This window comes from Sphaerodactylus townsendi, linkage group LG13, assembly GCF_021028975.2.
Source record: "Sphaerodactylus townsendi isolate TG3544 linkage group LG13, MPM_Stown_v2.3, whole genome shotgun sequence".
Classification (NCBI taxonomy): Eukaryota; Metazoa; Chordata; class Lepidosauria; order Squamata; family Sphaerodactylidae; genus Sphaerodactylus; species Sphaerodactylus townsendi.
In genome coordinates, this window is record NC_059437.1 from 50628703 (window position 1) to 50641889 (window position 13187).

Sequence of the window (13187 nt, forward strand, 5' to 3'; positions counted from 1 at the left end):
GAAAAGAGCTATGCTGTGGCCCAGGGGCATAACAAGGCAAACTGTAGCCCTGGGCAAAACCTGAGTTGGATGCCCCCCCCCATGGGCGGCCACTCCACCATGACCAAAAAATAAATCTGTCCAAGCCCCTTTTAAAGCTATCCAGGTGAGTGGCCATCCCCACCTCCTGTGGCAGTTGAACTACAGTTGCAAGCATCAAAGGAAACAAAGGAACAGGAAACATCCATTAACATATCAGAGGTGGAGACAGCTTCCACACTCCCCATGGTCAGGTGTGAGTCCTTGCCCCTCAGTCCCATTTACCGATGTCAGCCGTTCTGACATTAATGTACCAGGAGAAGAGGGATTAAGCTTCCGCGGGGCTCATCTCCCTTGGGCCAAGGCCTGGCTCTGCACCTTGCTTGTACTGAGCAACAGGGTGCATGCTGCAACGCTCCCAGCCCCGCTGCTTAAAGATTACACTGGCAAGACCTTAACCCACAAGCACACGCTCAGGCAGTTTGCCTTGGGCCCCCGGTGCCTAATGCATCGCGCGCGCCTGCTTGCACAACAAAAGGTAACCGGGTTTCGATAGCAACCTCCGCAGACAATAATCTTTCTGCTTGCATTGAGGTCAAGAGTGATGTTGTGCTTGACTCTCATTTCAAATTACCCACTTGCGAAGCATCGACACAAAACACGGAATGCAATGCGTTTTTTTAAAAAAACGATGTTCTATGAAATTAAGTCAACAAAGTGGAAACGATAGCTTCCCTTGATTTTTTTTTTTCCCCGCCTGAGACTATTTGCTTTTGCCTGTTTCTTCCCTTGGAATCCCAAAATAGGACAGCTCGCAGATTAACCTGTGCCTCAGGTAGCAAAAAGGACACTGATGGGCAGTGCGCCAAGGTGCGTAGTGGCGTAGGAGGAGCAGCAGTGGCATAGGAGGTTAAGAGCTCGTGTATCTAACCTGGAGGAACCGGGTTTGATTCCCCGCTCTGCCGCCTGAGCTGTGGAGGCTTCTCTGGGGAATTCAGATTAGCCTGTGCACTCCCACACACGCCAACTGGGTGACCTTGGGCTAGTCACAGCTTCTTGGAGCTCTCCCAGCCCCACCTACCTCACAGGGTGTTTGCTGTGAGGTGGGGAGGGCAAGGAGACTGTCAGCCCCTTTGAGTCACCTGCAGGAGAGAAAGGGGGGATATAAATCCAAACTCTTCTTCTTCTCTTCTTCAGCTCCAGAAAATCTTTTTAAAGAGCAAATTTCCAGCCCTTTCGGATGAAATTATGGGTTTGAAAGTGGTCCATTCCGCACAACACAAATAAAACGTTTTCAGGCAGGAAAGAAAATGTTTCCTCCGTGGAATTCTGCAATGCTTTTGGCCCAAACCGTTTTGATTCCAGCCTGAAAACGCTTTATTTGCCTTCAGTTCCTTAACAGTTATTTTGTGAAAACATTTTGAAAATGGTTTCATTTGCTGTGCGATCGCTTTAAGACGTTTCCCATGCCTCCAGCACTTCTTAGTTGGTGTCATTTTCTGAGCTTGCGCCAGCCAGCTGGGACTGTATTTTGTCAGGTTTTTTTAATGGGGGGGGGGGGTTGTATCTTTGTAGCTACGAAGGCACGACCCCGAGTGAACTTCAGTGCAGCCTGAGGCTTCGAAGCTTCATAGCAGCGGATCCATGGAGTTTTTAAAAAGAAACGGTGCCACAAAATGGCAGCCAGGAATGGTTTCGAGGGGGCTTGGCAGGGGTGTTCCAGGGTGAGGCAGGGTGGGGGTGGGCAGTGTCATGGCAGAGTGGAGGGCGCATGAGTGCCCTGGGCGCAGTTTCCCCTCACTCCACACTGGTGGGGTACAAGGCCACAGGGTCCACCCTCCGAAGCAGGGGTCCCCAAACTTTTTAAACAGGGGGCCAGTTCACTGTCCCTCAGACTGTTGGAGGGCCGGACTAAAAAAAGCTATGAACAAATTCCTATGCACAAATGATTGTAAAATGTTTGATTTCACCTTTCAGCCTTTCTGTCATGGTCTGTTTTGCCAGAACCCAGTGACCAAAGTGTCAAGTACTAGGAGGGTTCCAAACATATTGTTTAGGGAGGCTGTGGAATACCTTCCCCTGTAAAAAAAAAAGCAGAACTTTCCCAATGAAACATTCCATACCCAGGATCAGGTATCTTCCTGGGTTCTTTCCTCCCTAGCAGCCACCGAAGGCGATTCGTAGCCTGGCTGATGCCAGTGGGAGGTGAGGTTTCGGAACAAGCCTGAGAGGCTTAACACATGGAGGGTAGCTGAGGAGGGAAGGAGGGCAGGAGCAGGCATTGCCACATGTAAGGTTTCCAACTCTGGGTCAGAAAATTAATGGAGATTTGGGGGTGCCATCATGTAATTGCAATCAACAGCCGTTGGGGCCGGTTCCTCCTCTCCCTCGGGCCCCCACTGCACATGAATGGAGCCATCGCTGCCATGCCTGGCGGGCCGGATAAATGCCTTCAGGGGGCCACATTTGGCCCCCGGGCCGTAGTTTGGGGACCCCTGCTCCAAAGCATCCATTTTCTCTGTGGGAACTGTGGGAACTGATCTCTGTAGGGTGGAGATGAGGGGTACCCCATGTCTCACCTGCAGCCTAGCATCCCTACCGTAACAACAAGGACTTCTCAAATGCAGTGGTTTTAATCTAATATGCATCCCTTGTTAATTGTCTGATAACGACAGTCTTATCGATGGGCAGCAAACCTAACCGGATGGCAATCTGGACCCCCACCCTCCCATTTTTTAAAACCGTCAGCCGTGCAGCATTGTTGTTGGAATATCCACACCTGGTGCGTGTGTATCCCTTGAAAATTAGCAGAGTGGCACAGAGGCTTAACACAGGGAAGCTTACCTGGGTACAAACACGTGGTTGAGCTTGCTAGAGAGAACTTCAGACACAAAAGAAAATCAGAGTCATTTGTAGTTTCTTATCTAATAAAAAGAGTATTTATTAGTGAACTCCATTCTGGATAGAAAGGTGGAGAAATAGGTTCACTATCTAGTCTAATCTAGCTGGATGGAGGCGGTTGCGTAGGAGACACATCCTCCCTAGGCATGGTGAAAGTAAGAGTAATGGAGAGGGTCCGAGAAGAAGGCGGAAGCAAGGGAAGAAGTCCCTAAGAGTATCAGTCTACATCAAAGGGATAGAGTCAGCATGATAGAGTAAAGGTGACAAATTCCTAAGTCCCTATCTAGCCACTAGCTCGCTAGTAAAAAACCCCTCTGCAGGATGAGGCAGGAAACAGCGTATAGTCCCTTTCTTCCAACAATTATTTTTATTTATTTATTTATTTATTTATTTATTTATCAGTCTTATATACCGCCCAATCCCCGAAGGGCTCTGGGCGGTTAACAACATAAAATTTCAGATACATATAGACTGTAAATAATTTAAATTAGATTTAAAATGCAGCAAATAATAATCAATAAACATTATTGATAAACAATAAACAATAAACATTATTATTTGTGATATGCCTCTACTTGTATTCTGTCCTGGCAAAATTCAGGCTCCTTCTTATACCCCTCTCCGAGAACGTTTGCCGACACCCTTCCTTTGATTTTGAACTCAGGGAACTATAAATCCACAGGAATCCAGGGGGATTTGCAAATGCTTGCAAATCAACAACAGCAAGAGAGAGAGAGAGAGCTCACTATTGAGTGTCTTGTCCCTTCCCGATTTGGGGGGCGGGGGACTAGCTATAAATGCCAGGGGCTGTTAGAGTTCGCCTTGGCAGGGATGCACAGCAGAATTTTTTATTGCATTATATTCCACCCGGTGGCTGATTTTATGATTAGGTTGACAAGATCAGGCCCTTTAAACCCTGCCCAGCCACGGCTCCTTCAGTCTCCGCTCTTCCCGGCATACATCTTCCTCTCTGGTTGTGAATCACATTGGAGCTATAAAAGACTCTGAGACATCATTCAAGGGAAGGACACGGTACAAAACGAGCAGGTTGGAACGGTAACCCTTGTGCTGCCAAGGATTCTGTGGGTGGAAACACAGCCAGGGAGATGTCGTGGAGGAGAAATACCTGGAGACACCAGGTATTTGGGAAAAACCTGGAGATTCCGAAGGGGAGCCTGGAGGGTTTGGAAAGGGGAAAGACCTCAGCACAGCCAGCGTGGTGTAGTGGTTAAGAGCAGGTTGATTCTAATCTGGAGAACCGGGTTTGATCCCCCACTCCTCCACCTGAGTGGCAGAGACTTATCTGGTGAACCAGATGCATTTCCGCACTCCTATATTCCGGCTGGGTGACCTTGGGCTAGTCACAGTTCTTTGGGACTCTCTCGGCCCCACCTGCCTCACAGGGTGTCTGTTGTGGGGAGAGGAAGGGAAAGGAGCTTGTAAGCCACCTTGAGTGTCCTTATAGGAAAGAAAGATGGGGTATAAACCCAGACTCTTCTTCTTCTTGGGCCAGATGGTGAGACATTGATGCGGTTATCATAGAATCGGATCTGTGGCCTGATGGCTGGACTTCCTCAGTGTAGGCGTCCACAGCAGCTCCCTTGCTGAGCCAAGAGGGAATGTTTTCAGCCTTAGACTGAAAAGATTGCTGTGTAGCTTTTCAGCCTGTTATTGCTTCAGCCTGAAAATGGTTAAAATGATGTTTCTTGATTTTAAAAGCAAATTATTCCCATTGTCATTGCCGCTCTCCAATTTCTACCTGCTGCTTGGCAGCATACTCGAATTATTATTATTATTATTATTTGGTTCTTTGCTTGCATTTTGAACAAGGGCTCGGTTTCCAGCCCTGGGACGTTGCTGAATGTCTCATTTTGTCTCTGCCGAAAGGCTGATTTCAACATGGTGCCGCCGGCAACGGAATAGCTTCCCTGGGTGACTTTGCATGGGCTCAGCGTCTCATTTGAACTGTGCGGCACAGCATGCAAAGTAGCTATCTGTGCTTGGTTTGCATGCCAGAGAGCCAGAGCCTGGCGGATACTGTACTGGCATGCTAACTGAGTGCTAGTAGCTGCTTTGCATGGAATACGGCAGAGTTGAAATGAGGTACCAAATCCATGCAAAGTTGCACAGGAAAAGTGTTTGCATCATGGTTAAATTGGCCCTGTCCCGTCCTGGTGTAGTGCAGTCCTAAACTTTCTAGGCCAGCATGGTGTAGTGGTTAAGAGCAGGTGCACTCTTACCTGGAGAACCGGGTTTGATCCCCCGCTCTGCCACTTGAGCTGTGGAGGCTTATCTGGTGAAATAGATTAGCTTGTGCACTCCAACACACGCCAGCTGGGTGACCTTGGGCTAGTCACAGTTCTTCAGAGCTCTCTCAGCCCCACCTACCTCACAGGGTGTTCGTTGTAGGGGGGGGAGGGAAAGGAGATTATAAACCCCTTTGAGTCTCCTTATAGGAGAGAAAGGGGGGGGTATAAATCCAAACTCTTCTTCTTCTAAGCGTATTGCCTTACGGTTGCCCCTGGCCACTACCAGCAGATGGGCAGTAGGGTTGCCAGATCTAGGTTGGGACATTTCTGGAGATTTGGCGGTGGAACCTGTGGAGGTAACAATACAATAAAGCCCCCCAGCCCTAGCATCCATTTTTCCCAGTGGAAGTGATCTCTGTAGTCTGGAGATGAACTGTAATTCCAAGGGATCTCTAGGGCCACATGGAGGTGGGCATCTCTACCATAACAAGGACTTCTACAACAAAGTGGTTTTTAATCCAGCAAGATTCCCAAGGTACATAATCTTTTGAAAGCCAAACCTCCATTTGTCAGGTACAAACAAAAATTTAGATCCTTGGTCTAATGGCTCAGGGATCTTCATGTTGGATTTGACAGCCTGGCATGGAGCAGCAGCACAGAATTCTGGGAGATCTCAGCTAACATTCTAAAAGTGACAGTTGGAAACAGTTGCTCTCTGACTCTGGCTGAGGAAAGATGTTGTTATGTGTTCTGTTAACAAGAGCCATGTGAAGCCTCTGACTGAATGTTTAAATATTGTAAAAGATGCTTGTTACGGGAACCAAATTGTAACAAAACGATGAACTGTGAATGCATCTATGTGTACGTGTTCCTTTGTATATGCATATGGTCTAATCCTCTCTCAGTGGAAGAACTCTACAATTCCCGAAGCCTAAATAAAGCCCAAAATATTCTGAGGGACCCGTCTCATCCAGCACACTCTCTCTTTGAACTGTTACCATCCGGCAGACGATACAGGGCCCTCAAAACTAGGACAAAGAGGCTTAGAGACAGCTTCTACTCCAGAGCTGTGGCTATGCTAAACTCTGCGGCTTCGTATTGATGTGTTTGGGGCTGTGTAGGGATGGGTGGAGGAAGGGAAAGTGAGGATGATGTGTGAGTCTGAAATTGTGTGCATCGAGGAATGCTGCTGTAAATTTCGTTGTGCGTGCGCAATGACAATAAAATGCTTATGCTTATGCTTAAAGATCTTTGTATTGTCGAAGGCTTTCACGGCCGGATTCAACTGGTTGTGGTGGGTTTTCCAGGCTGTGTGGCCATGGTACTGAAGATGCCAGCTAGATGCAGGTGAAACGTTAGGAACAAGATCTACCAGACCACAGCCACACAGCCCGGAAAACCCACCACAACCAGTAAAGGTCTTTTGCTTATGATTTCTGAGGTAAAAAGGATACTTTAATATTTGAAAATGTATACCCTGGATATATGATGGAAGTCCTTCTCGAGGATCTTCACCTGTCTCCTTCCATCATAGTCTTCAACCAGTGGATGAAGCCTTAGAAAGATTCTGGGGCCGCTATTGATTCAGGGTACTGACATGGCACTCTACACTGCATCTGTGTGTCTTGGGGGGCTGCAGTGGCTGCCCGCCAGCAGATTTATCCCTCTGCTCGGTAAACCTCTTGGTTTTAACTGGTTTTATGATTGTTGTATGATGTTTCACTTTTTAATTGTTCGCTTCCTTGATAGTCTTGATGAGACGGAAAGGCGGTGTGTAAATTTTGTAAATAAATCATGCAGCTGGTTTGCTCACCAGACAAATTGTTTCTTCCTTGTCCTCCAGCCTGGATGCTCCTCCGTCTGAGATCATGCAAATCGATTTTGAAATTGAAGAACTGAGTGACCTGCCAGAGACCCAGCTTATTACCTGGCAAGTTGAATATCCGGGAGATAGAGCATCTGACCTGGGTATCTCCAAGATCTACATAAGCCAGAAGGAGTTGATTGGTGTTCTTCCATTGGCTATGGTAAGAAAAGCTCTGTGCTATCTGAATTTGGAATATTCTTCGCAGACGAACATTTTGATTTGATTTGAAGGAACGTTGACTTGGAATGAACCTATTAGTGAACTTTTTAAATGTCTTGAACTACACAGGTTGCAATTTTGAAAAATGGATGATATAGTACTGGTGACCTTGCGAATCAAATCTGATCAGTGTCTGGGTGGAAGATTTCCTAGACACCCCATGCAAATTGTCTCGAGTTCTTTGAAGGAAATGTAAATCATCTGGCTGTTGTGGGTTTTCTGGTTTCTCTGTCTGTGGTCTGCTAAATTTTGCTCCTAACATTTCACCCACATGAAGGCAGGGGCGTATCTACCAGGGGGACATGGGGGGGTCAATTGACCCCGGGCACCACCCAGCAGATCACATGGGGTTGCAAAATCGTACCCCCACGTGATCAAAGTGGGAGCCTGCATGTCCCTCTAGCAGGAGGCAGCACCTGCCTCACTCCAGGGGTGCCCGTGCCAGCTGACCGGCGGCTTGCCAAGTCGCCAGGACCCAATGCTGGCAACTTGGCAAATTGTGGACCTTCCCCCCCCCCCGGAGCGAGGCAGGCACAATCACTGCTCCGATGGAGGTGGGGGGGCAGCAGCAGCCAGCGCCAGGTCCAGTCAACTTGGGTAAGTGGGGCATTATGTGGAGGCACTGGAGCAGGTGTTGCCCTGGATGCCATTTCCCCTGGTACACCTGGCACATGCACGTAGGTAAGGGGGGGTTCTCGGGTTTGAAACCCCCCCCATTCATGTCCGAAGCTCCGCCCACCCGTTTGTGGGTTTTTAAAATGTTTTAGTCCTTTTTCGGTATTTGGCCTGCAGGGGGTACATTGTTTGGGCTAGCAGCACCAAACTTTCCGGGATTGTTTGGGGGACTCTCCTGATGATACTACCCGGGTTTGGTGAGGTTTGGTTCAGGGGGTGCAAAGTTATGGACTCCCAAAGGGGGTGCCCCATCCTCCATTGTTTCCAATGGGAACTAATAGAAGATGGGGACTACACACTTTGAGGGTCCATAAATTTCTGGGATTCCCCTGAACCAAACCTCACCAAACCTGGGATGCATTATCAGGAGAGTCTCTTATTGATACCACCCAGGTTTGGTGAAGTTTGGTCCAGGGGGTCCAAAGCTATGGACTTCCAAAGGGAGTGCCCCATCCTCCATTGTTTTCAATGGGAGCTAATAGAAAATGAAGGCTACATCTTTGAGGGTCCATGACTTTGGACATCCTAAACCAAACTTCACCAAACCTGGGAGGGATCATCGGGATAGTCTCTTATTGATACCACCTAGGTTTTGTGAAGTTTGGTCCAGGGAGCCCAAAGCTATGGACTCCCAAAGGGGGTGCCCCCATCCCCCATTGTTTCCAATGGGAGCTTGGGAGATTGGGCTACACCTTTGAGGATCCATAACTTTGGACCCCCTGAACCAAACTTCACCAAACCTGGGTGGTTTCATTAGGAGAGACTCCTAAAGATACCCTGGAAGTTTGGTGCTTCTACCTTAACCATTGCACCCCTGACAGCAGGCACCCCCCAAATTTCCCCAGATTCTCTTTTTAAATCCACCCCCTTCGGCATGGATTTAAAGAGAGAATGTGAGGTCCTCAGTTTAGAAGAAGAAGAAGAGTTTGGATTTATACCCCCCTCTTTCTCTCCTGTAGGAGACTCAAAGGGGCTTACAATCTCCTTGCCCTTGCTCCCTCACAACAAACACCCTGTGAGGTGGGTGGGGCTGAGAGAGCTCCGAGAAGCTGTGACTAGCCCAAGGTCACACAGCTGGCATGTGTGGGAGTGCACAGGCTAATCTGAATTCCGCAGATAAGCCTCCACAGCTCAAGTGGCAGAGCAGGGAATCAAACCTGGTTCCTACCGATTAGAATGAACCTGCTCTTAACCACTACTACTTGAGAAGTGATGCTGTTTCAGGGTGGGGAGATAATTCACCTCCAAACAGCATCACTTTCAATATTGTTGGCCCCAACTAAGGGAGCCCAGATTCTCCCTTTAAGGTGGATCTAGTTTAAACACCATTGAAAGTGATTCTGTTTGGGGGTGGATTCCTGCATCACAGCGGCTGCCCTGGCGGGAGGCGGGACTCAAATTTTGCACCAGGGTCCATTTTCCTCTATGCCCTCAGCCCAGAGGAGAGGGCAGAACGGGGAACGGGAGGCAGGGGAGCAGGTGCAGAACTGGGGAGCAGAGCAGGGCAGGGCAGGGCAGGAGCAGGGCAGGGGCAGGAGCAGGGCAGGGCAGAACCCGGGAGCAGGGCAGGGGAGGCCCACCATCCCCGACCTCCCGAGGAGGGGCTAACTTACTCGCCACGGCGAGGGGCTTGGGGAGGCGTGGCCATGCCCTGGGGCGGGTGGGGGTGTGCCCCTCCGAACCCCCCCCCATAAAAAATCTATACCTACGTCCCTGACCTGGCATCTTTACAAGCACGTCACCGTAAGATGTGTTTTATCCATGCCATGTTAGAAGCAAAAACTACCAGACCACAAAGCCCAGAAAACCCACAAGAGCCCAAGGTGAAGGATGATACCCATTTCAACCTCAAGGATGTTTGGAGAAATTCAGCTTCAAAAGTGTGATTTTCCTGTGTGTTTTACTGAACCTGTCTATTGACTTTCTTTCATTGAAAATGGGGTTTAGGTATGAATGTTTAAAAAATCAAACTCACTAAATATGGAACAGTGAGCACCACCATACAGCTATGCGGTTTGTGACTGTAAAGGAGAGCTTTCTATTAAGGCTAATTGAGAAAACCTAAGTTTCAGGGAAAGCAGAGCAAACACTCAGCTTTTCTCACATCCTCCAGAAGCTAATCGTAAAGGAAAGAAGCAGAAGCAAGGAAGGGGGAAAAAAGATCTGGGTCTTGTCACATGGGGCAATTATGCATGGGATGCTTACCACAGGGCTCTTCATTTCTGCCTGATTAGAGAGTTATCCTCGTGCGGGGGCTTGTAGTACAGTGGGCTTGTAGTGGGTTCTCCTCGCATTTCTCTGTTTACACATTAGGAGACACTCACTGATGGTCTTCAAAACTGACATGATTATTGCTGCATCCTCAGACAAGGAAGTGCTCCGCAGCCGCTGACCAGTCTTTTCTTTGGTAGGAATCCACTGATTCAGCAGATAAGAGAAAAACCTCTTTCCAAATGGGAGGCTATGTGGTTGAGTGTTTCTATATTCCGGGGGCAGAGAGCAATCTCTGCTTATCAAAAGCTAGCATCTCAAATAGAAAGCTAGACTAGAGCCATTCCCTTGACTGCTACATTTCTGTGTTCAGCGATTTTTTTTTTTTACTCTCGTCAATTTGACGTGGGACAGTCTAGCAAGAGATTAACCACATCCTCCTCTCTATATGTAAATTAAACTGTTGGAGATCCATTCAAGCCATCTCCTGAGCCCTTCGGGGATGGGCAGAGCATAATAAACGAATAAATAAACATTTCCCTGAGAAGCACTGAAATGACAATGGGAGAAAGAGAACGTGTTGCTCTTTTTAACGGATTCAGAAACGTCGGAGAGATGATAAACCCCTCTTGTGAAGTCAAATACCTGTTCTTTGAGCCCCGCACGAGGATAACTCTCTAATCAGGCAGAAATGAAGGCATTTCATTATCAACAGCCTCGCTCTTTGACCTTAGACTCATTTGAGAAGATAACCGAATGCGCCTCTTCCCCTTAGGAAACAATGCCTGGAGTGTGTTCTCTGTTCCCAGATTGCTGTTCTGGTAGAAGGAGGTCTGTAATCTTCCAAGGTTTGAGTTCGCTCCCCAAAAACCATTTATTAGAAAATATTGACGCATGTTATTATTTAGCCCTCAAAAGAAAAAAAAAAACCAGATATATGGGGGGGGGGGGATCAGTCGTTGAGTGTTTAGGAAAAATAGTAGAAGCTGTGTGGTTGCCTAGTGACAGGCAGTTAATTATTGTGCCATTAGTCAAGGTTGGAGAAGGGATTGCCACTTCACGGAGCTGATAAGGGCCATTACTGTAATTTACCAACTTTAGAGCTTCTTGGATGTTGCAGTGATGCTTTATGGCACCAAACCCCATTGTATTTCTCTTTTATTGCTATCCTTTTTAAAAAATATTTTTTAAAAACCCTTCTTATTTCTTCGCGAGCCAAATTACATAATACACCAGAAATGGCCAGCTCCATTCAGCATTTGCAGTACTCCGCCGTTCATTCTTCAGGAGGCAGCGAGCTCAATCCAGAAACCTTGGGAATCTGTGTTTTGTTGTTTGTTGCATGGAGCCAATTGGGGCTGCGAAAGGGAGGGGTCTGTGGCCTATGACTAAGGCTGCCAACCACTAATCTCCAGGTGATCAGTTCACCTGGAGAAAATGGCCACTTTGAAAGGTCAAGACTATGGCATTGATGTCTTCTCTCCCTGGTCTAAGTTGCAGGTGGATAGATTTCAGATGAACATCAAGAGAACCTTGCTAGCAATGAGAGCATTTGGACAACGTAGCTGGTTCATTGGGGGCTGGGTGTGTGTGTATTCCTTCCTTGGCCTAAGAGAGCCAGTGTGGTGTCGTGGTTAAAAAAGGCTGACCAGACATCCCGCTTTTGGCGGGACAGTCCCACCTTAAAACAATTTGTCCCGCGTCCCGCGGGTTTTTTCAAGTGTCCCGATTTTTGGAAGGCTGCCGCACTGCCTTCTGGGGTACAAGGCAGTGCGGCAGCCTCCTGCGCACGCAGCCGCAGGAGCACATGGCCTTCTGGGGCACTTCCATTTCCCGCCCTGTCACAGGAAACGGGAGTGCCCCAGAAGGCAGTGCGCTCCTGTGGCTGTGCGTGCAAGCGCCCATGCGCGCAGCCGCCCACCTACCCGCTCGTCCTGGTTCACAAAGGTGACCATCTGGTCACCTTAGGTTAAGAGCAGGTGGACTCTAAACTGGATAACTGGTTTTGATTCCCCACTCCTCCACATGAGCAGTGGACTCTTATTTGGTTAACCGGATTTGTTTCCCCACTCCTACATTCCTGCTGAATGACTTTGGGCTACTCACAGTTCTTCAGAACTTCCTCAGCCCCACCTGCCTCACAAGGTGTCTGCTTTGGGAAGAGGAAGGGAAAGGAGTTTGTAAGCCACCTTGAGTCTCCTTACAGGTGGGAAAGGCAAGGTATAAATCCAAATTTATCTTCTTTTTCTTCTTAGAAGAAGTTGAAGAAGGGTCGATTTCCAATTAACATAATGAGAAACTTGGCAGCAATGAGAACAATTGGACAATGTGGACAATTTGGGGGTGGGTGGGTTCAGGGCTCTCCACCTCTGAAGGTCACCCATCTATCTGTAGCTTTGTGTTTCCTGTTGGGAGATCCACACCTGGTGCGTGTGTTTCCCTTGAAAAAGTAGCAGAGCGGCACAGAGGCTGAACACAGGGAAGCTTACCTGAGCACAAACGTGTGGTTGAGCTTGCTAGAGAGAACTTCAGACACAAAAGAAAGTCAGAGTCATTTGTAGTTTCTAATCTAATGAAAAGAGTATTAATTAGTGAACTCCATTCTGGATAGAAAGGTGGAGAGATAGGTTCACTAGCTAATCTAATCTAGCTGGATAGAGGCGGATGCGTAGGAGACACATCCTCTCCCTAGGCATGGTGAAGGTAAGATGGAGAGGGTCGAGAAGAAGGCGGAAGCAAGGGAGGAAACAGCGTAAAGTCCCTTTTCTTCCAACATTTCCAAGGGATGGAATGTACCCAGTGCTGTGATCTTAGCCGAGTCTCCTTCTGACTTGTTGAAGCAGCAGGTGAGTTTGCTAAGGATGCTGCCTTCTGGGGGCTAATTGAAGGATATTACCATGCAATCAACCAAATGTAGCAGTGTTTGTGAAGCCCTGCTGTGCTGCCACCCGCAACTATTTTTAGTTTGGCAGGTCACTCACTCATTGTGTCAGCCTGCTCTTTGTGACTTTGTTTTCTTGTGCAAAACTGTTACTTGGTTGATTTTC

General features: G+C 48.0%; 1 protein-coding gene across 1 annotated transcript in view; it reads left to right on the forward strand.

The window, feature by feature from the left end:
• LOC125442489 (transmembrane protein 132D-like) overlaps window positions 1-13187 on the forward strand; it is a 383280-nt gene that overhangs the window by 243980 nt on the left and 126113 nt on the right. Inside the window, exon 4 of the mRNA XM_048513856.1 lies at window positions 7012-7195. Coding sequence (XP_048369813.1) covers window positions 7012-7195 — 184 coding nt within the window. The remainder of the gene's footprint in view (window positions 1-7011; window positions 7196-13187) is intronic.